We start from the raw sequence: 26,690 nt of genomic DNA on the forward strand, positions 1-26,690 counted from the left end.
TTATTTTTAAAAGATTTAATTAACTTATACTTTTAATTTTCAATGACCAGAGCACGTTTCTTTTGGTCCTGGGTATATAATTGATCATAATGAGGGCCCCTTAAAATAACTTCCCCGGGGCCCGAAATTTCTCTCAGCTGCTATGCTGCTAACTGCCTGTTTTCTTTCTATCTTTGCATATATTCTCTAAAATACCAACCCGAAAAGAAAAAATAAAGAGAGCCCATGTATTCTCAACCTGTACGTAACAGTGGCATCTTTAGTGGAAAGTGTATAATACTTCCACTAGTGTTCGTAAGGGTGGTGGCAGCCTTTATACATAAGTATCTTTAAGCATCACTCGTGTGTTGCATTACAGAAGCAAACCCTGTCAGCCCGGCTGGAGTATTTTCTTATTCAAAACCAAGTAGTTAGAAAGATACCCAATACTGGCTGCAATTAATTGAAGGTTTTGAGGCGTAAAAAACCACAGGTTTAAAAAAAAACGCAAACTTTTTTACCCAGTCTGTCATTAACCACACTGCAAATACAACATCTAATATATAACAACTAATATATAAGTTACCTAAAATCAACAACACTCCTGATTTTCAAGTTTTTGATCCCTTGGGAGTTTACCGTTGTCAATTAAGGATCTTCTTAACAGAAATTCGTTACAATCAGGATCGTCTCCGGGATGAGAAACAATGGTATTTTTCATATAACGACACGACTCGTTTTCCATGTAAAAACCTTTTGCGCTGCGTGCTGTAATTCCTAAAGAGCCGGTTTATTTCGGTTCAATAAAAAGTTGCTTACCAAACTTTTTGTTAAAATATGTTGTTAATAAAAAAAACCATAACAAAGTTTTATCGTTAAATATTTTTTGCGAAGGAAAAGAGTAACATTACCTGCTAGAAATACAATTTCTCCGACATACGCGTCATCGATTCGCCATACTTTATCCAAATCAAAAAATGGAATCATTTTGCGAATGGTGGAGTTTGACAGAAAAAACCCTGCACCGGAGCAGTACGGGGAGTAGTAGTCGCTTTCATGCTCTTCTTTTGGTACCTTGTATCGACCGGTTCTTCTGACGCGAGCCTTATCGATTTTATTTCCAAAGTAGCCGTCTCCTTCAATGTTGCTTTTGACAAACTCTATAACGTTATCCATGTTCATAAAAGTATCGTCGTCTCCTTTTAAAACAGCTTTAAAGTTGATGTTATGCTTGGCCCAAATTAGTCCTATGATGACTTTTTTAGTCAACAAGTAAAAATCTTCAAACACGTCAATGTAAACAATATCTTTCTGCATTTTTGCTTCTTCCGCTATTTCCATCATGGGCTTTGCGTCGGGTACCCTTCCTACAACGAAAACTATCTTATACTTTTCAACGGCATTCCAGTTGGAAGAGTTCCCCCATGACTGTCGGATTCTGTCTCTTCGATTTCGATGGTTCACATAAGAAGAGATTACAACCAAAGTTGAATAGACTGTAGTATTATCTTTTTCAACAGAATCAAATATAATATGCGAAAGTGCGTCTCTTTCTTTAGCAAGGTTCTCTTTTGGGATAATTCTTAAGGGGGTTGTGCTTGAAGGGGTTGTACGTGAGGGGGTTTTGCTTCGTAGGGTTGTGGTTGAGATGGTTGTTGATTTTAGATGCTGAAGCTCTACATTTGTTGTAAAAGATGTGGCAATTTGTCCTGCTGTTGGATTGATCTCAAGAGCAATTCTCTTTGAAAGAGCAATCAACTCAGAATATTTTGCAAACTCCGTCTTCAGTTGTATCAATTCAATACTTGTGAATAAAATGCCCAAAATCATTGACCCCAGAATAAGGTATTTGACCATTCCAGCTCCGTTGAACAAGTAGATCCTAATTCTATACATTTTTGAAATCTTAGAAATAAAATAGAAGTTTAAAATTTGACAGAATTATATTATTTATAAATATATACATATATATATATATATATATATATATATATATATATATATATATATATATATATATATATATATATATATATATATATATATATATATATATATATATATAAATGCTTTGGATTAGTTTTAAAAGTTTAAAGCGAAGTGTTTTTCTTTGTAAATAATTTGTTAATATTAATATTAATATTATTAACATTATGGTATGCTAATAAAAAAAAAATTTAAAGATATATAATAGAAAAAAGTTTTAACAATAATCTCTATAAGTTTTTTTAGCTTTTCAAATTTTATCAGCAGATACCATATGCATGCAGTCAATAAATTGATAGACTTTTCCAAAATAAAATTTACTCAAATCTTTACTTAAATTTAGGGAATTGATCTTAATCATTCTTTTAATATTTAAAAAATTTTATCTTAAACCTTGAAAACCGCCAATATTTATATAAATATTTATAGAAAAAAAATGCATGAAGTAATTAGTATATTTGATTCGAGTAAATGATGAAATAGACTTCGATTTACAGCATTTTGCAATTTTGTAATTGTAACAATTAAATTTTCCTGGACACGAGTTTGAACACGAGAATGTGACGTATAGTCTATGACAACTGATTAAGGGATTAAAAACATTTATTTTTCTTCTTTAAATCTTTTTATGCTTTTTTAACATTTTTTTAAATAATATAAACAAATACTAAATGGGAATAATGATCTCCCTCCCACCATCTTACCTTCCCCATCCTCCCCATCCTCCCTTGATTTTTATTTTACAAAAATATAAAACATTGTAGTGAACATTCAACAATATTTTGCATTTTTGTCATCAGTGAGCGAGAGGTAATCGAGACTTCAAGTAGCTTTACGTTAAATGTCAATAAATTAACTATGTAAATAGGTGTATTATTAAATGTTAACGCTTTGTGGCTTAAATTCCGTAACTTACACCTGTATAACATTTTTTCATTTATTTATAAAAATTTTATACTGAATTTTTCTTTTATTATAACGATTTTTCTATTTATAGGGTTGGTTTGAGACCAAAACCCTAACGGTTTGAAATCTAATTATAGCTCAGTGACCAAAAACAACAAAGTAAATATCATAAAGTATTCATAGAAAAAGAAATAAAAGTAAAAAACAATAAGTAAAAAAAGATAATGAACAAAAAAAAAAATAATAAAAAATAGATATGATAATTAAGTATAATAAGTAAGTGTGACAAATAAATGTAATAAAGAAATACATATAATAGATAAATATGATAAACAAGCCTAATAAATAATAAAGAAATATAATAACTAAATAAATATAATAAACAAGTATGGTAACTAAATACACATTTAAAGAAGAAGAAGAAGCTGTCTAAACATTTATGGGTATTGCTTAGATTAATCGAAGCGATATCTTAATTGTAGTCTATTTATTGAAGTTTCTAAACTTAAAAACGTTTAAAAAGTTTATTGTATGATAAATAGGTAAATATTGTTAAAGAAAATTATAAATTAACATAATAAATACACATAAAAAATAAGTATAACAAACAAATACAATAAATAAGTATAATAAATTAATAAATAAATAGATATCAGAAATAAATAAAATAAATAAATACTATAAATTAATATAATAAGTAAATATAACAAATAAATACAATAAATAAATATTATAATATAATATAATAGTTAAATATAATAAATAAACATGATAAATAAATGTAATAAATAAATATAACAAATATATAAAACGGCTAAATAGAACAATAACAAAACCAAGGAAACAAACAAACATAATAAAAAAAAGAATAAAAACAATAAATGCAATAAAAAATGGAAATAAAAAAATGAGCATGATAAAAAAATAAATAAAAAAATAGAAAAATGCCTTAAATAACTATGTTAATATACAAATATGTAAAAAAAGTGTAAAATAAATACATTAAATGAATAAGTATAATAAAACAAAATAATAAATAATATGATAAGTTAATTTAACAAATCAATATGATAAATAGATAAATTAGTATATTTATATAACAAATATATATGATATGTAAATCGCGAGGTTAGAATTATTTTGTTCTTTCTCCAAGTTTAAAGGTTGGAAGAAAATTTTTGATTTTTTCTAAAAGTAAAAATTGTTTAAAGTTTTAGCTTTTATATTTAAAGAAATACTAACTTATGCTTTAAATAATTTATGTTTAAGCAAATTATTTAGAAAAAATTTTGTAAAATAATGCGTATTTTAAAAGTTATTATTACTAACTAAAATTAATAACTCATTTTCTCCCAACTTTTAAAATTGGAGATATAACAAAATAATTCTAACCTCGCGAAATGTAATAAATAAATCAGTTGATACAATATTATCAATATATTATTATGAACTTGAAAAACTGATTATGAAAAGCATTAAAAGTTTTCGAATCATGGAAAATTTAATTTAAAAAATTAATTATATATATATATATATATATATATATATATATATATATATATATATATATATGATAGAAAATACAAATGTATGACACAGACTAATGCTTGAGAAAATATATATAATTTTTAAAAGTACACAGGGTAATTGTTCAGCTTTAATAATACGTATAAAAACGTACATTTTGACGCAAACTTTTGAATTCATTTTTATAACCGAATTTCAGAGTAATTTAAAAGTCATACAAGTCAATGGCAACATTTTTTAACCATGCAACTCAATCTTAAATGCTTGACACACCATCAGTACTTGAGCAGTGTCACAAAATATAGTTGGTCTCAATTATTTGAAAAATCCTTGCTGAAAGATTACTCATTTGTTCATTCATTAAGCTAAAAACTGACACCAACTTTTAAGGTAATCCTACTTAAGATTACAAAGACAAATATTCTAAACAAAATAAGTAAAAAAAATGAATAAAATGGCAGTGTAATTAAAAATGATAATCAACAATAATACTTCTCAGCCCACGTTGTTCGAAAAAATTCTTTTTCTATTAGCAATTGTCGTATGGCTTTAATTTACCTTGCCTAATTTATTATGGCTTAACAGCATTATAGTACGCTACTAACTATTTTGATTTTAGTGCAAAAAAAAAAAATGACTTAATATGGCATAAGCATCTATTCTTGGAAAGACAGAAATGTAACAACAAAACAAAATAACGAAAAAAAAAGAAAAATAAATACAAAAAGGCAAAAGTAATATTACTATTTTCAACTCTAAAACTAAGGAACTTTTAAAAGTATCAAAAGCATATCGGATATATTATCAAAAGCGTATCAGATCAGAAATTGATAGCATCTATTGTTCTTCACAACCTTAATACATTTATGGGGAATAAACTTAATAAATTTATCAATTGGTTGAAAAGATAAATCATGAGTTTTCTGTATGGTAGATAAGTAAATATAATAAATAAAGATAAATACACATAAAAAACAAATATAATAAATATACATAATAATTAAACATAATAAACAAATATAGCAAATAAATGCAATAGATAACTATAATAAATTATTATAATAAATAAATATAGTAATAAAGTATGATAAATGAATATAACGTCTAAATAAAACAATGACCAAATAAAGAAAATAAACAAATAAATATTTAATCAAATAAGTATAGTAAAACAACATAATAAAAAATATGATAAGTCAATTTAACAAATTAATATAATAGATACAATAATATATAAATATAACAAATAAATATGATACATAAATATGATAAACAAATCAATTGCTAAAATATTGGCAATATTTATTGGCAATAATATTTATTACATTGTTTTTATGAAGTTAAAAAACTGACTGGTGGAACTTGTTAAAAGTTTTCAAATCATAGAAAATGTAATTTAAAAAATCTAATTATATATATATATATATATATTGATAAAATTCAATGGCAACATTTTTAACCACATAAAAAAACGATGAGGTAGGTTTTAAGCTTCCTTGTTTGTGTCAAAGTGTGGAAGCGGTCGTATTTTCTAACATTGAAGTCGTTTTTGATTCACAACTCAATCTTTATTACCAGGTAAACGATCAGTGCTTGAGCAGTCTCACAAAATAGTTTTAATTTAGTTTTTTAGTTAGTTTAAGTTATTTGAGGAGTCCTTTGAGAAAGGTTACTCATTTGTTCATTCATTGAGCTAAAAACTGACATCAACTTTTGAGGTAATCCTACTTAAGATTACAAAGAAAAATATTCTAAACATAATAAGTAAAAAAAAATGAATAAAATGGCAGTGTAATTAAAAATGATAATCAACAAAAACTCTTCTTAGCCCACGTTATTTAAAAAGTTCTATTTTCTATTATTAAGTTTCATATGGCTTTAACTTACTTTACATAATTTATTATAACTAAAAAATGGGCCTGAAGAAATTAGGGATCGCAATATTATTTAGTATTGAATCAGTCGGTGGGATATCACTTGGATTGAATCAGTCGGAGGGACATCACTTAGATTAGTCAAAATGATATTTTGATCGGAATGTATTTATTGAGGTTTTTAAATTAAGCTTCAGCATTACTCAACCAACCAGACAATGGTGCTTTATCATCAGAGTTTCCATAAATCCTCAGCATTTAGGCTAGAAAATTTTGTTGGTCATTGCATTACAGTTATTATATTTACATCAAACCATAGTTTAATGAGTTTTGATGTGTGTTTGGGGTCATTTGCCTGTTGGAACGTCTTCTGTAGAGGCATATTTATCTGCAAAAGGCGATATTTGATTCTCCTGAATTGAAATATATATGTATTTTTCCATTATACTTACTGTAAGATAGAGTGGTCCCAGTTCTAAAAATCCTGAAAAGTACCCTCAAAATATTAAGTGTTTGTCACCCCTTTGTCAAAATTGATTCAAGTAGCTAATAAAGCTTATCTAATTAGTCCGTTGTTATTAAGTACTTGTTTTAAATTTCAATGAAAAGTGGTTCACATCTGGATTTTTTCAACTTCTAATTAAAGTGAGTTATAAATTACAAAAACACATGTGAAATCAATGTTTTAAAAAATTACTGTCATATTTTTGAAAGGTGTGTTGTATGCAGAAGCATTTTCGGATTTCCTTTATATAATATCTGCAACGATTTTTTGAGGTAATAATACGAAATTTATTTCGTTCTACAACACTCAAAAATACACAGATATTTACAGTGACAACAATAAGATTGTAACAGTTTGGCAATTAACGTTTTTTATTATTTCTATATTGTGTAATTGAATATATATCTTGTTCAACTCTCAATTTTTGTTTTTCTTTTAAAAACTTTTGTTAAAATACAAATGACTAATTATGTTTTCAGTATAAAATTCTGCTAACAAACCAATTTATATTTAATTCAATAAATGAAAATTTGGGGTAATACTAGGTACAAACAAAACATTTTTATTACCTGATTGTCACAAATTATATTACGTATTTTAAACATCTAAAAAACAATAAATTTTAATGAATGTTTTTAAATTGATTTATTTGTCATAATTCATATTATGTTCATATCATTTCATGGTAAAGGTTATTCAGTTTTTTTTAGCACTAAATCTTGTTTTAGTCAACTAATTTTAGACTAAAAAGTTAACTCCCAACCCTAGTAAAAATAAACATGTTAAATAAATAAATATAATAAAACAACATAATAAAGTAAATATAACAAATCAATGTAACAAATTAGTATGATAAATAGATAAAATAATAAATAAATATAACAAATAAATATGATATGTAAATATAATAGAAAAATCAGCTGATAAAGTATTGGCAACATTTATTGGCAATAATATTTATTATGAATATATTTTTAATGAATTTGAAAAACTGATAGATGGAAAGTAATTGATAGAAAATACAAATGTATGACACAGACTAATACTTGAGAAAACATATACAATTTTTAAAAGTACACAGGCTAATTGTTCAGCTTTAATAACACGTACAAAAACGAACATTTTGACGCAAACTTTTGAATTCATTTTTATAATCGAATTTCAGAGTAATTTAAAAGTCATAACAATTCAATGGCAAGATTTTTTAACCACACAACTCAATCTTTAATGCTTGACACACCATCAGTACTTGAGCAGTGTCACAAAATATAGTTGGTCTCAATTATTTGAAAAATCCTTGCTGAAAGATTACTCATTTGCTCATTAATTGAGTTAAAAACTTGCATCAACATTTGAGGTAATCCTACTTAAGATTACAAAGACAAATATTCTAAACAAAATAAGTAAAAAAAAATGAATAAAATGGCAGTGTAATTAAAAATGATAATCAACAATAATACTTCTCAGCCCACGTTCGAAAAAAAAATTTTTCTATTATTACGTTTCGTATGGCTTTAATTTACCTTACCTAATTTGTTATGGCTTAACTAATGGGCCTGAAGGAATTACGAGTCGCAATATCATTTAGTCACTTTATTCTGAATCAATCGGAGGAATGCCACTTGGATTAATCGAAGTGGTATCTTAATCAGAGTCTATTTATTGAAGATTCTAAATTTAAAAACCGGAAATTTTCACAAAGAAACCTTTGATTTAAAAAACCTGGATTTTGAATAAAAATTGATTATGTGGGTGAATTTGAAAATGCAGAACAAAATTCACGAGGCAAAGCATTGATGCTTTTAGAAACCATCATCGATCTCTTTTTCAATGACGAACCAGGAGAAAACCTTGTTAAAGAAGCAATGGCTCGACAGATTTAAAAAAAAAATTTTTTTTTTAATAAGTTTAGCAAAACTAAGATATGCGCTCTCCACCAAAACACGTTTTAAAACTAATAAAAGCATTGTAGTACGCTACCAATCAATACGATTTTAGTATAAAAAAGACTTAATATGGCATAAGCATCTATTCTTGGCAAGACAGAAATGTAACAACAAAACAAAAAAACCAAAAAAAAAGAAAAAAAAATACAAAAAGGAAAAAATAATGTTAATATTTTCAATTCTAAAACTAAAGGAACTTTTAAAAGCATCAAAAGCATATCAGATATATTATCAAAAGCATATCAGATTAGTAATTGATAGCATCTATAGTTCTTCACAACCTAGTACATCTACGGGGAATAGACTTAATAAATTTATCAATTAGTTGAAAAGATAAATCATGAGTTTTCTGTATGATAGATAAGTAAATATAATAAATAAAGATAAATACACATAAAAAATAAATATAATAAATATACATAATAATTAAACATAATAAACAAATATAGCAAATAAATCCAATAGATAACTATAATAAATAATTATATTAATGAAATGTAATAATAAAGTATGATAAATAAATATAACGGTTAAATAAAACAATGACTAAATCAAGAAAATAATCAAATACACATAAAAAAAATATATAAACAACAAATTTGACAAATAAAGTGAAGAAACAAAAAATTGTAATAAATAAATGAATAAGCATTAAAATTGATAAATAGGTTACATAAATATGTTAAATAAATATCTGTAAAACGAATGTAATAATAATCATATTTTTAATAGTGTTAATAATATTTATAATCTTTTTTATAATCATAACATGTGTAAAATGATAATCATATTTAATCAAATAAGTATAATAAAACAACATAATAAAAAATATGATAAGTCAATTTAACTAATTAATATGATAAATAAATACAATAATATATAAATATAACAAATAAATATGATATATAGATATAAAAAATAGATCAGTTGATAAAATATTGGCAATATTTATTGGCAATAATATTTATTACATTATTTTTATGAAGTTGAAAAACTGACTGGTGGAAAGTATTAAAAGTTTTCAAATCATGGAAAATTTAAAATATGTATATATATATACAGTGGTGGCCAAAAGTCTTGGAACAACATATTTTATGTTATGATAAATTTTTATACTAAAAAGAATAAACGATAACAGTAAAATAAATAAAAAAATAAATAAGTTGTAGGTATTTTTTTAAACAACATTCTCTTTAAAAATATACCTCAAACCGTCAAAATTTATACTTTAGATCAAAAATAAATTTTTTTGGTCGTTAAATGTTTTGTTCCAAGACTTTTGGCCACCGCTGTATAGTAAATAGAAAATGTACGACACAAACTAATACTTGAGAATGTATAAATCATTTTTAAAAGTACACAAGATAATTGTTCAGCTTTAATATCACATAAAAACTTTGAGGCGAATTTTTTGAGTTCTTTTGAGTTTTTCTAATTGAACTTGAGAGTAATTTAAAACTTGATAAAATTCAAAAGCAACATTTTTAACCACATAAAAAAACGATGAGGTTGGTTTTAAGCTTCCTTGTTTCTGTCAAAGTATGGAAGTGGTCGCATTTTCTAACATTGAAGTCGTTTTTGATTCATAACTCAATCTTAAATACCGGGCAAACGATCTTAATACTTGAGCAGTCTCACAAAATAGTTTTAATTTAGTTTTTTAGTTAGTTTAAGTTATTTGAGGAGTCCTTTGAGAAAGGTTACTCATTTGTTCATTCATTGAGCTAAAAACTGACATTAACTTTTAAGGTAATCCTACTTAAGATTACAAAGACAAATATTCTAAACAAAATAAGTAAAAAAAAAAATGAATAAAATGGCAGTGTAACTAAAAATAATAATCAACAAAAGTTCTTCTTAGCCCACGTTATTTGAAAAGTTCTATTTTCTATTATTAAGTTTCATATGGCTTTAACTTAGTTTACATAATTTATTATAACTAAAAAATGGGCCTGGGAAGGAATTACGGATCGCAATTCTATTTAGTATTGAATCAGTCGGTGGGATATCACTTGGATTGAATCAGTCGGGGGGACATCACTTGGATTAATCAAAATGATATTTTAATCGGAATGTATTTAATGAAGTTTTTAAATTAAGTTTCAGCATTACTCAACCAACCAGACAATGGTGCTCAACCAACCAGACAATGGTGCTTTATCATCAAGGAGTTTCCATAAATCCTCAGCATTTAAGTTATAAAATTTTGTTGGTCATTGTATTACAGTTATTATATTTACATCAAACCATATTTTAATGAGTTTTGATGTGTTTTTGGGGTCATTTGCTTGTTGAAACGTCTACTGTAGAGGCATACTTTTATCTGAAAAAGGCGGTATTTGATTCTCCTGAATTGAAATCCTGAAAAGCACCCTCAAAAATATTAAGTGTTTGCCGCCTCTTTGTCTCAGTTTGGTTGGTATGCATTTGTTTTAATCGCCTGACAACCAAAAGTTTGATAATCATTGAAAAAAACTTCTCATACTTTGCTTAATCCCTGAATCTTCCGAACTTCCGAACCTTCCAGGCTTACTATCTGAATCTTCCGGGGTGTGTTTTCGAGTCATCCGAACATAATATTCGCCTTCACTGATTTACCGTCTGATCTCTATGACAATTTGCGAAATCCAAACGTGATTTACGGTTATTTACTGCTATGTATGGTTTTTTACTGTATGATTCCAATACTATCCTGCATCATCCAAACGCTGCCATAGAGTACTTAGCACTTACAAATGAGTTCTTTTTTATCTGCCTAATAAGTTTATGATCAATATGAGGAGTACTTTTCTTCGTCGTCCACTTGAATGGTCAGCTTCAACACTTCCTTTGGTTTTATATTTATTAACTTATAAATATTATATAAGTTAATAAATATAATTATAGCTGAAAGAATCCCACGCATAAAACATAAATATATATAAATATATTTATATTTTATGCGTGCGATTCTTTCAGCTATAATTTTACTGTAAGTTTCTACCAAATAACATTTTAAGTGTTGTATGTAACATAAAGGACTAATTATAAAGCAATTTCGCTTTCCTAAGTGAAAACTCTGATTCGAACTGAACAGTTTCTGATAAAATTGCTGCTTTACAGGTTAACGATGTTGAAATAAATATTCCGTTTGTTTTGAAATGTTTTTATTTTTATACTGTTTTGTATTCATACAAAAAAACAGTTAAAAGAGAGTCGTTAAAAAGAAAAATAAAACAAGAATATAATCCACATTTATTTAACAAATAGAATATACAGTGGTGGCCAAAAGTCTTGGAACAACATATTTTATGTTATGATAAATTTTTATACTAAAAATAATAAACGATAACAGTAAAATAAATAAAAAAATAAATAAGTCGTAAGTATTTTTTTAAACAACATTCTCTTTAAAAATATACCTCAAACCTTTTCCTCAAAAAGTAAGTAAATATAAGTAAATAAATATAAATACATTTATTTATTTATATTTATTTACTTTTTGAGGAAAAATATTTTGCGTAAAAGAAGTTTTAGATTAAGAAAAATTGTTTTAAGAAAAAAAATCTTTTTCTTTACATTGTTTTCGGACGTGATCAAGGATTCTCTGTCGAGAAAATATTTGTCTCATTTATTCGTAAATTCGCGTTCCAGATATTGAGATGAACTGGGAACGGGAGGCACATTCATTTTAAAACGTGATATAATTTAAAATGATCCGATACGTTTCAATATGATTTCGATAAAATAACGTTTGCGTTTTGATATTATCGATATCATTTCTGTATCGTATCGTTATTAGCGATAAATATCGATTTTCTTTACGTTAAAAATGTATAACGATGTAATACGATAAATATATTCAATATTTTACGATATTGTGTTTTAGATATAACTAAATGTTAAGTTAAAAAAAATTATTTTTACTTATTTTGCAATATATTTTGTTAATCTACTTATCAAGATATTAATAAAAATTAAAAATCGATTTAAAACGCCATTTTTAAGATTAAGTTGTTAAGAACGGCTTAGCCGGTTAGGAGGACAATTAAACTGTTTATTTTTTAAATAAAAACAAAAGCACTCAAAAACATATTCATTTTTTAAAGAAGAAGAAATATTTTTTTTGAGCTTGTTTTGTTTTTTTTTTCTTTAAATAATTATAAAAATTGTGGTTGATTCAATTAAAATTCAGGCAAGAACACTTTTTTAATTAGTAATAAATACTTATTATGAAATTAAAATTTTGTCTAGTGGAAATGTTGCCGTTAATTGTTGTGAATGGAAACTCTCGGCTTCAACAAGCTTTAATTCTGTTTCTGCCGAAATTTCTGTTCTAACCACTTACCGTAATGAATCGAAACCTTTATCAGGAGGTTTTTTTTTTTAAGTTTAGAAAACTTGTTTTGTACTGTGGGATCACGATGATTTATTGTGGGATCATGATGGTTTCCTAACTATATTGGTGCTTTAATCATTTGAGATTAAAGCAAATTTCAATTACAGCAATTGTAGTAATTTTAATTGAAGTCAGGTGATAAGATTCAAGTAGCTGTTCCCAAATTATTCTTTAAGTGAACTTCAAATAACTTTTTCACAGGTTCTTCTTTTTATTATATCACGTTGCAAACTGATCGTGTATATGTAAGTCAGTACAAATCTAATTTTATTACTTCAAATATTTATTTATTAAAATTCTGTCCTCGCAGCAAGTTTAAACTTACACTGATTGGGAGTTAATAAATTTGCCTTTACCCTTTAAAGGACGCAGGGCTATTTTACTTGGCCAGAGGGGTTTACTTTTGTATCGAACTGTATATAACACGCACACAGAGTAAAAATCAAAAGTAAAAACAATTTTAATTTATTTATCATTATAATTTATAATATTTTGTAACTCAAGTTTCTTGAAATTTGTCCTGATCATCTAGATCTTAATAAAGCATCCAGGGTTTAAAGCTGATGATGTTGAAATCGCTGTTCGTTTGAACGCTAAATTAGCATTAACATCATAAACTTTTACATTTTTTACTATTTTTAAAACAATTTTGATTTTCAAGTTTTTGATCCCTTGGGAGTTTACCGTTGTCAATTAAGGATTTTTTTAACAGAAATTCGTTACAATCAGGATCGTCTCCGGGATGAGAAACAATGGTATTTTTCATATAACGACATGACTCGTTTTCCATGTAAAAACCTTTTGCGCTGCGTGCTGTAATTCCTAAAAAGCCAGTTTATTTCGGTTCAATAAAAAGTTGCTTACCAAACTTTTTGTCAAAATACGTTGTTAAAAAACGAAAAACCTCAACAAATTTATTATCGTTAACAAAGTTTTATCGCTAATTTTTTTTTGCAAAGAAAAAGAGTAACATTACCTGCTAGAAATACAATTTCTCCAACATACGCGTCATCGATTCGCCATACTTTATCCAAATCAAAAAATGGAATCATTTTGCGAATGGTGGAGTTTGACAGGAAAAACCCTGCACCGGAGCAGTACGGGGAGTAGAAGTCGCTTTCATGCTCTTCTTTTGGTACCTTGTATCGACCGGTTCTTCTGACGCGAGCCTTATCGATTTTATTTCCGAAGTAGCCGTCTCCTTCAATGTTGCTTTTGACAAACTCTATAACGTTATCCATGTTCATAAAAGTATCGTCGTCTCCTTTTAAAACAGCTTTAAAGTTGATGTTGTGCTTGGCCCAAATTAGTCCAATGATGACTTTTTTAGTCAACAAGTAAAAATCTTCAAACACGTCAATATAAACAATATCTTTCTGCATTTTTGCTTCTTCCGCTATTTCCATCATGGGCTTTGCGTCGGGTACCCTTCCTACAACAAAAACTATCTTATACTTTTCAACGGCATTCCAGTTGGAAGAGTTCCCCCATGACTGTCGGATTCTGTCTCTTCGATTTCGATGCTTAACATAAGAAGAGATTATAATCACAGTTGTATAGATTGTAGCATCTTTTTCAACAGAATCAAATATAATATGCGAAAGTGCGTCTCTTTCTTTAGCAAGGTTCTCTTTTGGGATAATTCTTAAGGGGGTTGTGCTTGAAGGGGTTGTACGTGAGGGGGTTTTGCTTGGTAGGGTTGTGGTTGGGATGGTTGTTGATTTTAGATGCTGAAGCTCTGCATTAGTTGTAAAAGACGTGGCATTTTGTCCTGCTGTTGGATTGATCTCAAGAGCAATTCTCTTTGAAAGAGCAATCAACTCAGAATACTTTGCAAACTCCGACTTAAGTTGTATTAATTCAGTTATTGTAAATAAAATGCCCAAAATCATTGAACCCAGAATCAGGTATTTGACTATTCCAGCTCCATTGAACGAGTAGATCTTAATCCTATTCATCTTTGAAATCTTAGAAATAAGACAAGAAATAAAATAGAAACTTAAAATTGATAAAATGTTTTGTTTTTTTTCAAAGTTTTTTTGTCGTAAAAATTTTAAATGAAGTTAATTTTTTTGCACGGTCAAAAATTTGATTTCAAAAAAACTTAATTTCTCTTTGTACAATCTAAGTCAAAATAAGTTATGAAGTTAAAAATAACTTAATGTATTAACTTTAATCATATTAACATAACAATTGTTTAAACAATTCATACTTTTCTTTATTCATTTAATTCCTTTAAAAACATTTAAAATCTTTTAATATGTTAAAATTGAAAAAAATTTTCACCAATTATTTTATAATTAAGAATTTAAGAATCTTGAATGCTTAATGCTATCGGCTAAACTTCATAAAAAGAGCTTCACATGTGCCATTAGTTTGCAGTCAATAAATTGTTAAATAGACTTTTCCAAAATAAAATTTACTCAAATTTTTATTTAAAATGATGGAATTTATCATAATCATTCTTTTGATATTTCTTACAACAAAAATTTTTTTTTATAAAATCATGCAGTTATAAAAAAGAAAAAAATCAATTAAACTCTTTGATTAACAATATTTCGTAATATCAAATTGACAAACCAAATCGTTTTAGATTAGATTTCGCCATCTTTTACAAGTGTCTTATTCAAGATTATTATCTTATTCAAGATAATAATCTTGAATAAGACACTTGTAAAAGATGTTTTTAATGATTATTTGATGTTATTGATGTTGCGTTCTTTAATTATTGCACCCAAGTTGCACGTAAGTTGCACGTAAGTTGCACGTAAGTTGCACTTAAGTTGCACGTAAGTTGCACAAAAGTTAGCGAGTATCCCAAACATATAAAAAAATAGACAAAGTTATGACCAAATTGAAAGTTAGTGTCAAAAAATGTGTCTTAATGATTCTGTTACTATTCTATATACTGTTATGTAGTAATGTAATGTATTATAAAAACAAAATAAAAATAAAAGCTATCTAATTTTTGCTGTTGCAATAGTTTTTATTTTTTTATTTTTTGTCACCGGTAATCATGAGCTAGTTTTCTAGATAATTTAATCATTGCAAAATACATACATACATACATACATACATACATACATACATACATACATACATACATACATACATACATACATACATACATACATACATACATACATACATACATACATACATACATACATACATACATACATACATACATACATACATACATACATACATACATACATACATACATACATACATACATACATACATACATACATACATACATACATACATACATACATACATACATACATACATACATGCATACATACATACATACATACATACATACATACATACATACATACATACATACATACATACATACATACATACATACATACATACATACATACATACATACATACATACATACATACATACATGCATACATACATACACACACATGTAAAAATGCATAAATCACACATGTGTACATGCATATAAGCATGCATGGATAAAAGCATGCATGTATGCATGCATGCATGCATGCATGTATTCATGTATACTTGCATATATATATATATATATATATATATATATATATAGTATTGTAGAAATTATGCTAGTATTTCCAGTAAGAGTGCTCAATACAGCGTAGAATAAGTAGAGCGAATATATTATTATTATTATTATTATTATTATTATTATTATTATTATTATTATTATTATTATTATTATTATTATTATTATTATTATTACTATTATTATTATTATTATTACTATTATTATTATTATTATTATTATTATTATTATTATTATTATTATTATTATTAATATTATTATTAATATTATTAATATTATTAGTATTATTATTATTATTATTATTATTATTATTATTATTACTATTATTATTATTATTATTATTATTATTATTATTATTATTATTATTATTATTATTATTATTATTATTATTATTATTATTATTATTATTATTATTATTATTAATATTATTAGTATTATTATTAATAATAATAATAATAATAATAATAATGATAATAATAATAATAATAATAATAATGATAATAATAATAATAATAATAATAATGATAATAATAATAATAATAATAATAATAATAATAATAATAATGATAATAATAATAATAATAATAATAATAATAATAATAATAATAATAATAATAATAATAATAATGTATGTATGTATAGATAGATAGATAAATAGATGGATAGATAAATAGATATATTTCATTCTGTTTCATTTGAGACAAAGAAAAAGTCACTGTGTAAAGAATGTGTAGCCTAAGAGTATGTTACTTACTCCAGGCCATAAATATGTTTATAAAATGATCCTTTAGTGAAAATACTTTTACCTCTGTCAGTTAACATCCTTTACGTCATACACCATACGTCATTTAATATACTTTTAACGTCGTCACACATAAAGCTCCGGCTGATATCAAATTTTGTAAAAGCTATACCTAAATATTATGGCATTGAATATTTGACTAAAAAAGATATTCCCCAAACTCAGCGAGGCAAAAATGAAAGGGAAATATTTAAAGGTCCACAAATACCAGGAACTGATAAAGGATAAAAGCTTTGATAAAACCGGAGTGATTAGGAAAAACTTTCCTGGAAATGCTTTATGAATGTGGTCCAAAATTTTCTAATTTTCTAAGACTTAATGAACTTATAATGTCATATAAAGCTTTGGAGTGTATTATGTCTTTAAAAATACATATGCTGGACTCTCATCTTGATTTTTTTCTAGAAAACTTAGATGGTATGAGTGACAAACAAGGCTAGATGTTCAATCAGGAAGTATCTTTAAATGGAGAACTGCTATCAAGGGAAATGGAGTCCAGGACTGCTAGCAGAATATCGTTGGAGACTTAGAAGGGACCAATCAAAATTCAAGTATTCACAAAAAATCATAAGAATTGTGCATTTGGAAACAATTTCTATAAGTGCAGCTGATTTTTGTAGTTTTTACGAAAACATTTTTTCAGGTCAAAAGGTAATGAGCCCAAGTTTTACAATTTGGTGGCTCAACATTTAACATAATGTTTTCATGAGACAAAAAAAGTTAAATTTTTGTTAACCAAATTTTTGTTAAATTTTTGTTATTATTCCAAACGATTGCAAGAAGTAAATTTTCTATTTAGTAAGCAAGATTGCAAGAAGTAAGTTTTCTATTTAGTAAGAAAAGCTATATCATAAAGTACTTACAAATACAATAACAAATAAATAAACAAATCAGAATTAACTTAATATAAAATCAGCAACATTTTGATTATTAAAAGCTGATTAATTGAAAGTATTGCAACATTAAAATCATGGGAAATGTAATGCAATTTGAAAAAATGTAATTAAAAAAATATAATAATAAACAAATATATATAAAATATAATAAACAAATATATATATCAGATTTGAAAGTATTAATGTGTGACACAGAGAAGTAATTGAGAAAAATATATAACCTTTTTAAAAGTACACAGGCTAAATTATTTTTAACACAGTCTAAACATTCAGCTTCAATAATATGTAGAAAAACATTTTTTTCGCGAATTTTTTAAATTTTCTAATCAGCATTCAGAACTATTTAAAACTTACTAAAACTGAAACATTTTTAACCAAACAAATAGAAGACTGGTGCTTACTTGTTTGTGTCAAAGTATGGAAGCAGTCATATTTTCTAACACAAAAGTCGTTTTTGATTCACAAGCATATCCTTCATATCAGACGCACCATCATTACTTGAGTAGTTAGCATATTAGTAATAAACTGTCTGACGAACTATGACTGTGATACCCAATGACGCACTGTCTAACGCACCATTTGACATATTATTCGACAGATCATCTCAAACACCTATGAGTTCAACAACTCAAATGTTGATGGCAGTAATCATCCTTGCGACGTTGAAAATTTATAAGAGGAAAAGTTGACTCGAGGACATCGAAAAGTAAGAATGAGTTTGAAAAAAAAAATTTTTTTTCAACGTTTTTACGAAAAATTTGATGACTCATTCGTTCGTTGGCTCTAAAAGGTTAAATTGATTCCGAAGATAATCCTACTTAAGATTGTAAAACGAAATATACTAATATTTCCTACTTACGGTTGTGAAACGAAATATTCTAATAATATAAATAAATAAATAAAAAAATTGGAAAAAAATGGCAGTGTAATTGATAACGAACCTCAACAATAAGTTTTTTTTGGTCACATTATTCAAAAAAAAAAAAAAACTTTTTCTCTGATTGAGTTTTTTTTTGTATGACTCATATTTACATCATCTAATTTAAGATTACTAATCTCATGGACATTAATCCCGGATCGCATTCTAAATCAATCAGTGTTTCACTCTGATTCAGTAATCTGACAGAATACATTTGTACAAAGAGGCCACAAGTTTAAAAGTTTTTGTAAAAAATCCGGGCGAATTTGAAAATACAGGACAAAATTCACGAAGCGAAACAATGATACCTTTCAGAAACCGTCCTCGATCGCTTTTTTAAAGACGCATCAGGATTTTATCTTGTGAAGGGAGTCCAGTGAAAAAAAATTATTTGTATTATTGTTATTTATTTACATATAACGGGAAAAACCTTTCTACATAAAACAAGTTTTACATTAAGAATACAGAAAAAAAAAAGATTTTTTTTTTTTCTGTTTAAAATTTTTTTGGGGGGAATGAAGGCTTCCAGAAACTATTTGTGGTGTCTCATTTGCTTGTTAATAAGCATGCGATTAAATAATCTTTTTTCTTATGCTGAAGCATTTTTTACCCGAAAAAAGCGACCAAAACTTTAGGCCGAAAAAATTCTACCGCGATTAAGGGTCGCGGTAGCTTTTTTTTCGGCCTAAACTTGTTGTATTTTTCTGGATTTTTTGTGTGTGCTTTATCAAAAATTTTTTAAAAAAATTTCAAAGTTACTATTTTTATTAAGCATCGGCGTTTGGTTTTTCCAACAATAACTAATTAACAAATAATTAACGAATAATTAACGAATACAGTACAAACTTCTATATATTTGTCTTTTGATATAAATTGAATTTTCTGAAGTTTATTAAAATATAATTTTTTTATACCAGTTACGTTTTTGGCATGAAAAAATTACAATCATATATGAATTTGTTTTCATAAATAAATTTGTTATATTGGAAAACTAAGTTTACCGGATTAACTGAATTGCATTTTATTGCGAAAAATTGAATTGTTGAAACATAATAATAGGTAGACGAGATATCACAAATTATTTTATGGAATTTTTTAATTTTGTCTGCCTTGATACAAAGTTATTGAAAATTCGAATAATTTTGAATAAAATTGAAATGACGTTTGAAAAAATTAACGGAACAAAAACACTAACCTCAATTATGAATGGACCACTGGGACCTAAAAAACCACACACTTTTTTCTTAAAAGCACTTTTAATTGGTACATGTGTGTTTGTATAAGGAAATTGTGTTACAATGCAGCTGTTCTACTCCCCAATCAGTGGGGGCGCTTGAAATGGAATTCGACAAGGAAAATAAACCTGATTGGCCACCAAAACCCACTGCCAATGAGAGGAAAAAACAACATTTTTAAATGATTACTCAAACGACAAAAAATATTAAAATAGTTTGCGTTTGTACTAATCATTTTTATCTAAAAATAATCACAAGCTTTTGATATGTATGGTTGTTATGATGTCATAGGATCGATAAGATAAAAAGTTGCATTGTAGTATGATATTAGGATAATGAAGGATTGGGAGTTATATAAAACGTCCAAAGCTCTTTTGTTTTTTTTTGAGCAAATACAAATACTATGCAAGACTCAATTTTTTATATAAAATATATTAGCCGCTTTACGTTCAGCTTTATGATGTAGACGGGCAGTGCAAACTTGCAGACCTTTGCACTCTTTTCTGAATGTTCAAAAACTTCATTGTTATCACGAATGGTCATAGTGTTAACCTAGCAGACCCGAGAGCGCTACCTGAGGGGTGATAATATACATATTCCAGGATCCTTTGATGAGAATTTTGAAATCTTTTATTTTCGTCCACGGAAAAAAAATTGATTTTTTTTTCCCCTGTTTAGTACAGTTTTAACAACTTCATGTGTCACCTAAAAGTGGCTCTTAAATCTTAATCACTCAATCAGACTTGTTTTTGTTTTGTTGTAAAAAAGTGCAGTTTGCAAAAGAATAAAAGAACTTGCATTTCATTTGTTCATATTGATGTATTTTTTTTTATGGTATCAGATACCAACAAATTTATAACATTAAATTATAGCTTTTTATGAGTATGACTTAATTCATACTCATAAACATAAGACCCACAGATAAATATATAGAATCATTATATTTATTTAAATATATGATTGATTCTAATACTTTCACTCTAATTTTTTTTAAATTTGTTATATACTTTTTATGACTTAATTAATGTTAAGGAACAGAAGCATAATTTTAATTACTTATATAAAAATAAGCCAAAAATACAGGTTAAAAACATACATTTTTAGAGTTTTTGTTGCTTAAGAAAAAATGGATCAAAATATTTTATATCTGTGATGTATTTTGAGTTACTATGGCTTAATCTATCCATAGTACCAATATAACTTTTTTAAGGTTTCAAACGCTTGTATCAGGTGATCCTTGAATGTGTATAATCACCCCAAATAGGTGGCGGCTAGGGTCAGCTAGTTTATCACTATGACCATCCGTGATTTCAGCTCGTGAACGTCACATTTAATGTTAAATATGCAGTAAGTGGTTTATTTATACATTTTTAAATATATATAATATTTAATTTGTCGAGGTTTTTAACTCAGATTGTTATAAACTCGTCAACATCATAATTTAGATATATGAAAGATATTGTTGCAATTTGTAATTTTTTCATTTCGTAGATTTTCAAAGAAACTTCTCAGTGAAAATTTCATAGTTCCACACAAAATTTTTATACGCAAAAAAAAAAAAAAAAAAAATACATAAAATAATTTTTACCTTATTATTATTAGTATTTTTATTTGTTTAGGTTTTTAAAAAATAAAGAATTTGCAAGGAGTAAAAAAGCAAACACGAAAAATTTTGATTGTAAATTTATTTCGTACAACACAAGTTACAAATATTTCAAAAAAAAAAATTTCTATTATTTCATTAAAAGCAAATCTGTCAAATTTTTTTTAAAAATATATTTCTTTATTACTAGTTTTAAATGTGTGCAACGTTTTGTACAAAAAATTCCAAGTTTATTTTTCCTAAAATTTTCAAACCTTCGAAACATCACTCCACATCACAAAACAATCCATGCTTCTTGAGTATATGACAATTGAAAATCAAAAAATGACAATTGAAAATCAAAAAATGACAATTGAAAATCAAAAAATGACAATTGAAAATCAAAAAATGACAATTGAAAATCAAAAAAGGTTTTTGCTTAATATAATTCTATTTCTGACAATCGAAACCAATAGTGAAGGGATAGTTGCTTTGCTACTCTTGGAAATGCGGGAGCTAAGGCCTAACAAATATAATTTTTATGGTCATTTTTATAAACCCATTCCACTTAAAATTTTTAATAGCTATATGTAACTATGGGAATTTCAGTGAGTATTTTGCGTAACCAATCAAAACACTTGGAATATTGATGCGAACATTGTTTTTATTGCGACAATTTAGAATATATTTTGATTAAAAATATTATCATGCCTAACATGAATAACAATTATCTTTTCAATCATTTTAAAGCATAAATCTTTAATAAAGATACTTTTGAATATATCAATTATCATGGCTATTAACTGCATATTTGTAGTTTCCCCGGTGCTTAAAATAAACTGGGAGCTTAAAACACAGTGTGATTTGTGATTACATGTAAGTTCAATTAACGCATAAGTAAATAATTAAATAATTACATTAACAGCGCTACTAAAAATACAAATTGCTGTATTTTAAGTAATATTTTTAATGTAACTGCAGTTTTCCTTGTTTTAAATCATATTCTGGCCATCAAATTTATCTGGCCATCAAATTTATCAGGTTGTCCAGGTTCAATGTAGGCATGTTCGAACATCAACCGTCCTATCTCCTCCATTCTCAGTTACTATTTTCATTCTCCTCCTGTTTACAAGTTGTGCGCATGTGCTACCAAAATGAGAAATTCGATAATTTTTTAATCAAAGAGTTGAGACTACCTAATTTTACTTTTGGTAAATAATATTTGATTGGTGGATATTGAAATTTTTTCGCTAAAGTTTCGCATGATTGATTTTAATATAATTGTTTATTTTAGGTACGGAGCCTTGGAAATTTTTAACTATACTGTATATTAGTACGAGTGATTTCGCTTTCATAGCATGCGATCGAAAATTCAATTCACCCATATACTTGATTGAAAAAAAGATTTGTTTCTTAAAAAAGTTTCAGTTATGGCCTTTAACAATCTTGACAAAGTTTGGCATCCTCACCTTTGTTGTTCCCAGGAATTACTTCAGTACTTCTTGAATGAAGTTAGGTCGTAGAGCTTTACCCAATCTTTGGCGTAGTGCCTTGAAGTTGAAAGCTCTATTTCAACTGGCTGCTCAATAAATTTTTCTTGTGTAAGTAGTTATTAAAGCATTTACTAAATATTTTAGCAATTATTTATACAAGAAAAAGGTTAACAAAGTAAAGAGTTTTTAAAATTAGGAAAACCGTTAGCAACTTAATTTTAGTCAGCACAGCTACGATTGTAGCACCATTGGCCGAAATAGCCGGCCATACTTGTTTTTACTGCTTAAAGATGTTTCATCTGAATTGTAGGTTCGATTAAAGCGGTTCCTCACAAAAAAATGTGAATTTTTAAAAATTAATGAAAATAATAATAATAGTAGTAAAAGTAATAATAATAGTAACAACAACAATAACAACAACAATAATAGCGATGAAAATAATGATATAAAAAATTATAATAAAGATCTTATTTCAAGTAAAATTTCCTTTTAATTCCTAAGAAACCTTTTTTTTATCTTGTCTTATTTTTAGATACTTAACCTCTTCGTTAGGTATGTAAACAAATGAATGCTTAGCAACGCCTTAATTAACATTTTAAACTCAATGTAAATCAAGCTAAATTGAACTTATTTAACAAACAAATTATCGATCATTTTCCTTTATCCGATTTGTGAAATAGAAATATGAATTTGTCAATATATAAAATGTGTACTTCATTGTGCTTTCTGGAGCGGGGGGAGAGGGGGATGAATTTGAACTGCTTTTAAAATAATTTAATTCCATTTAACTGATTTTTATTTTGTTCTAAAGTTAATAAATTGGAAATAGTAAGAATTTATCAAGATGAAAAGGTTGTAATATATTTTATAAAAAGAAAGAAAAATCAAATTCAAAGATAAAGAAAGATCTCCATCATGCTATTCCTATGATAATTATAAATAATTATTGTAAATATCAAACTCGTATAGCTTTTCTCGTAAGAATTTCTTAATTATTTTTTCTCTCAAATGTCGCTAATGAGCTTAAGCTTAATGGGTGAAGTATGGTAGTATTTGTCACGTGATCTGATGACTGTTTTGGTAAATAATAAAATTAAAGGTCAAAAAAAATTTAATTCAGTTTTTGACTGCTTTTTGTGAAATCGGTTCAATTCAACTTAAAACTATAAATAGATACATTTTACAATTGTTACATTTTACAGTTGTTACATGGAGCTTATGAAAAAGCTGCAGAACAATGTAATCAAAAAGCCACTAATCAGATTAGCAGCTGTAGGCAAAAAGCCACAAATCAGATTAACAGCTGCATGCAAAAAGCCACTAATCAGATTAAGGAAAGCTTGTTTGGTGAGTCCACTTACCCATATCCTTTACGTTGTGTTTCTATAGATGGTACATGACAGAAACGTAGAATTAATTCTATGAACGGAATTATCACAGCAATAAACTCAAGAAAAAAAAGTTGGCGTTCATACTTTGTCCAAATACTTTAAAAAATGCGCAAATTTTGAAGCATATAAGAAAAATTTAATCTAAATTTTAGTTGTAATAAAAAAAACTCAATTATTAATTGGAAAATTTTAAATATATCACCCGAAATCTTCTTGCTCTGTTGAAATTTTTCGACGATCAGTAAAGAAACAGGATTATGTAGCCAATATCTTGGTGATTTCTCATCATGAAGTAGTTAAACATAATCCCTAAAAGAAATGTAATAATCTTTCCGGAAAACTTGAAGCGTGTAGGTTAGAAGCACCTGGGGACAAGAATAAGAAACCTGCCCTAGAAACATAATGGAACAAAAAACAAAATTGATTTTATACAGAATTACTTTGAAGTAGCCATATATAGTAATAAAATGGAATTTACAGAATAAAATGGCAAATTTTGACAATATTTGGACAACGCATTAAGTTTGATGATTATAAATCCAGCTAGCCAGTTTTTCCCAACTGGTGTTATAAATTGGTACACGAAGTCTGAACCCAATATACCATACAATCCAATTATAAATCTCCTAAAGTGGATCTACCCAACACTTCGTTCTATGTTTGTTGAATCGTTTTCTGATGAGTTCTTAAAAATAAAGCTGTACCAGGTTCAAATGTTTTTCAAATTTTTTTATATTAGGCACCTTTTTGTACCGATGAATTTCGTCAGGTTCCTCTAAAGAGGAACCTGACGAAATTCATCGGTACAAAAGGGTTCATTTTTTTGGTTTTATTTTAAGCGGTTAGGAATTATTATAAGTTTCAGGGTTATAAACGAGACAGTCAAAAGTATAAAATTTATTCAAGATTAAAATGCGGTCCGTACAAAAAACGAAGAATATAAGTTGCAACTTTGCAAGAAGTTGCTAAATTTTAAAAAATCATTTCTAGACAGACGTTTATTTATTTGGATTTGACAAAACTATCAATCAGTAGATTATTCAGATTTTAGTTTTGAAATACTCACAAATATCAGATTTATAAGTATTTTTCTAAGAAACTGTTTTTTATTTTTCAACAGTTCAATGTTTTAAATTTGATTTGATTTGATTTTAATGAATGAACACTCAGCAAGATTTTTGCTGTTGTAAAGAAATGTACTTATCCTTTTGATTTCTGCTGATTTTATTTCTCTTTACTGCTTTCTTCCAGCACATCAGCTAAAAACGTTATACTTTGGTAAAAATTTGGTTGCTGTAATTAATTTACCATAATTTATTTCAAATAAATATGGATAAACGAGGTTGTTGAAATGCGATGCTTTTTTTACAAGTAGACAGAGTTGTCTATCATCATTATTTCCATTGTAAAAACTTAAAATTTAAAAACTTTTTTAGTCAGAAATTACAAAAACTTTATTTATAACAAACTTTTTCATAACTTTTATTACCTGATGTTTTATTCATATATATATATATATATATATATATATATATATATATATATATATATATATATATATATATATTTCTATAATTATATATATATATTGTCTGTAATAGCAATAACAATAATAATAATAGTAATAATAATGATAATAATAATAATAATAATAATAATAATAATAATAATAATAATGACAACAATAATAATTATAATAATGATAATCAT

At 26.6% G+C, this 26,690-nt stretch overlaps 2 protein-coding genes across 3 annotated transcripts; both read right to left on the reverse strand.

The window, feature by feature from the left end:
- Nucleotides 1-556: 556 nt before the first annotated feature.
- LOC149890440 (N-acetyllactosaminide beta-1,3-N-acetylglucosaminyltransferase 4-like) lies at nucleotides 557-1,882 on the reverse strand. The gene is made up of 2 exons (XM_090085431.1): nucleotides 891-1,882; nucleotides 557-756 (listed from the first exon to the last, which is right to left on the reverse strand). The coding sequence occupies exons 1-2, from the start codon at nucleotides 1,873-1,875 to the stop codon at nucleotides 572-574; spliced, it is 1,170 nt and encodes a 389-aa protein (XP_089941557.1). The 5' UTR covers nucleotides 1,876-1,882; the 3' UTR covers nucleotides 557-571.
- An 11,697-nt stretch (nucleotides 1,883-13,579) lies between these two features.
- On the reverse strand, nucleotides 13,580-20,691 carry LOC145183655 (N-acetyllactosaminide beta-1,3-N-acetylglucosaminyltransferase 4-like). 2 transcript variants are annotated; one of them, XM_090085513.1, is made up of 3 exons: nucleotides 20,475-20,691; nucleotides 14,078-15,068; nucleotides 13,580-13,923 (listed from the first exon to the last, which is right to left on the reverse strand). In XM_090085513.1, the coding sequence occupies exons 2-3, from the start codon at nucleotides 15,057-15,059 to the stop codon at nucleotides 13,712-13,714; spliced, it is 1,194 nt and encodes a 397-aa protein (XP_089941639.1). In that variant the 5' UTR covers nucleotides 15,060-15,068; nucleotides 20,475-20,691; the 3' UTR covers nucleotides 13,580-13,711. The 2 variants fall into 2 exon arrangements, with proteins under 2 accessions (XP_089941639.1, XP_089941638.1); XM_090085512.1 differs by lacking the exon at nucleotides 20,475-20,691 and adding an exon at nucleotides 18,762-19,089.
- Between the last annotated feature and the right edge of the window lie 5,999 nt (nucleotides 20,692-26,690).

Source organism: Hydra viridissima, unplaced genomic scaffold (assembly GCF_058129835.1).
Source record: "Hydra viridissima isolate aposymbiotic clone 2 unplaced genomic scaffold, HvirCarnegie_v1 scaffold_4, whole genome shotgun sequence".
Lineage (NCBI taxonomy): Eukaryota > Metazoa > Cnidaria > Hydrozoa > Anthoathecata > Hydridae > Hydra > Hydra viridissima.

Coding starts and splice junctions, on each gene's coding strand:
- LOC149890440 (XM_090085431.1), bottom strand. CDS start 1,875: ATGTATAGAATTAGGATCTACTTGTTCAACGGAGCTGGAATGGTCAAA. Junction 757..890: donor AGAAATTGTATTTCTAGCAG/GTAATGTTACTC, acceptor CCGGCTCTTTAG/GAATTACAGCACGCAGCGCA.
- LOC145183655 (XM_090085513.1), bottom strand. CDS start 15,059: ATGAATAGGATTAAGATCTACTCGTTCAATGGAGCTGGAATAGTCAAA. Junction 13,924..14,077: donor AGAAATTGTATTTCTAGCAG/GTAATGTTACTC, acceptor CTGGCTTTTTAG/GAATTACAGCACGCAGCGCA.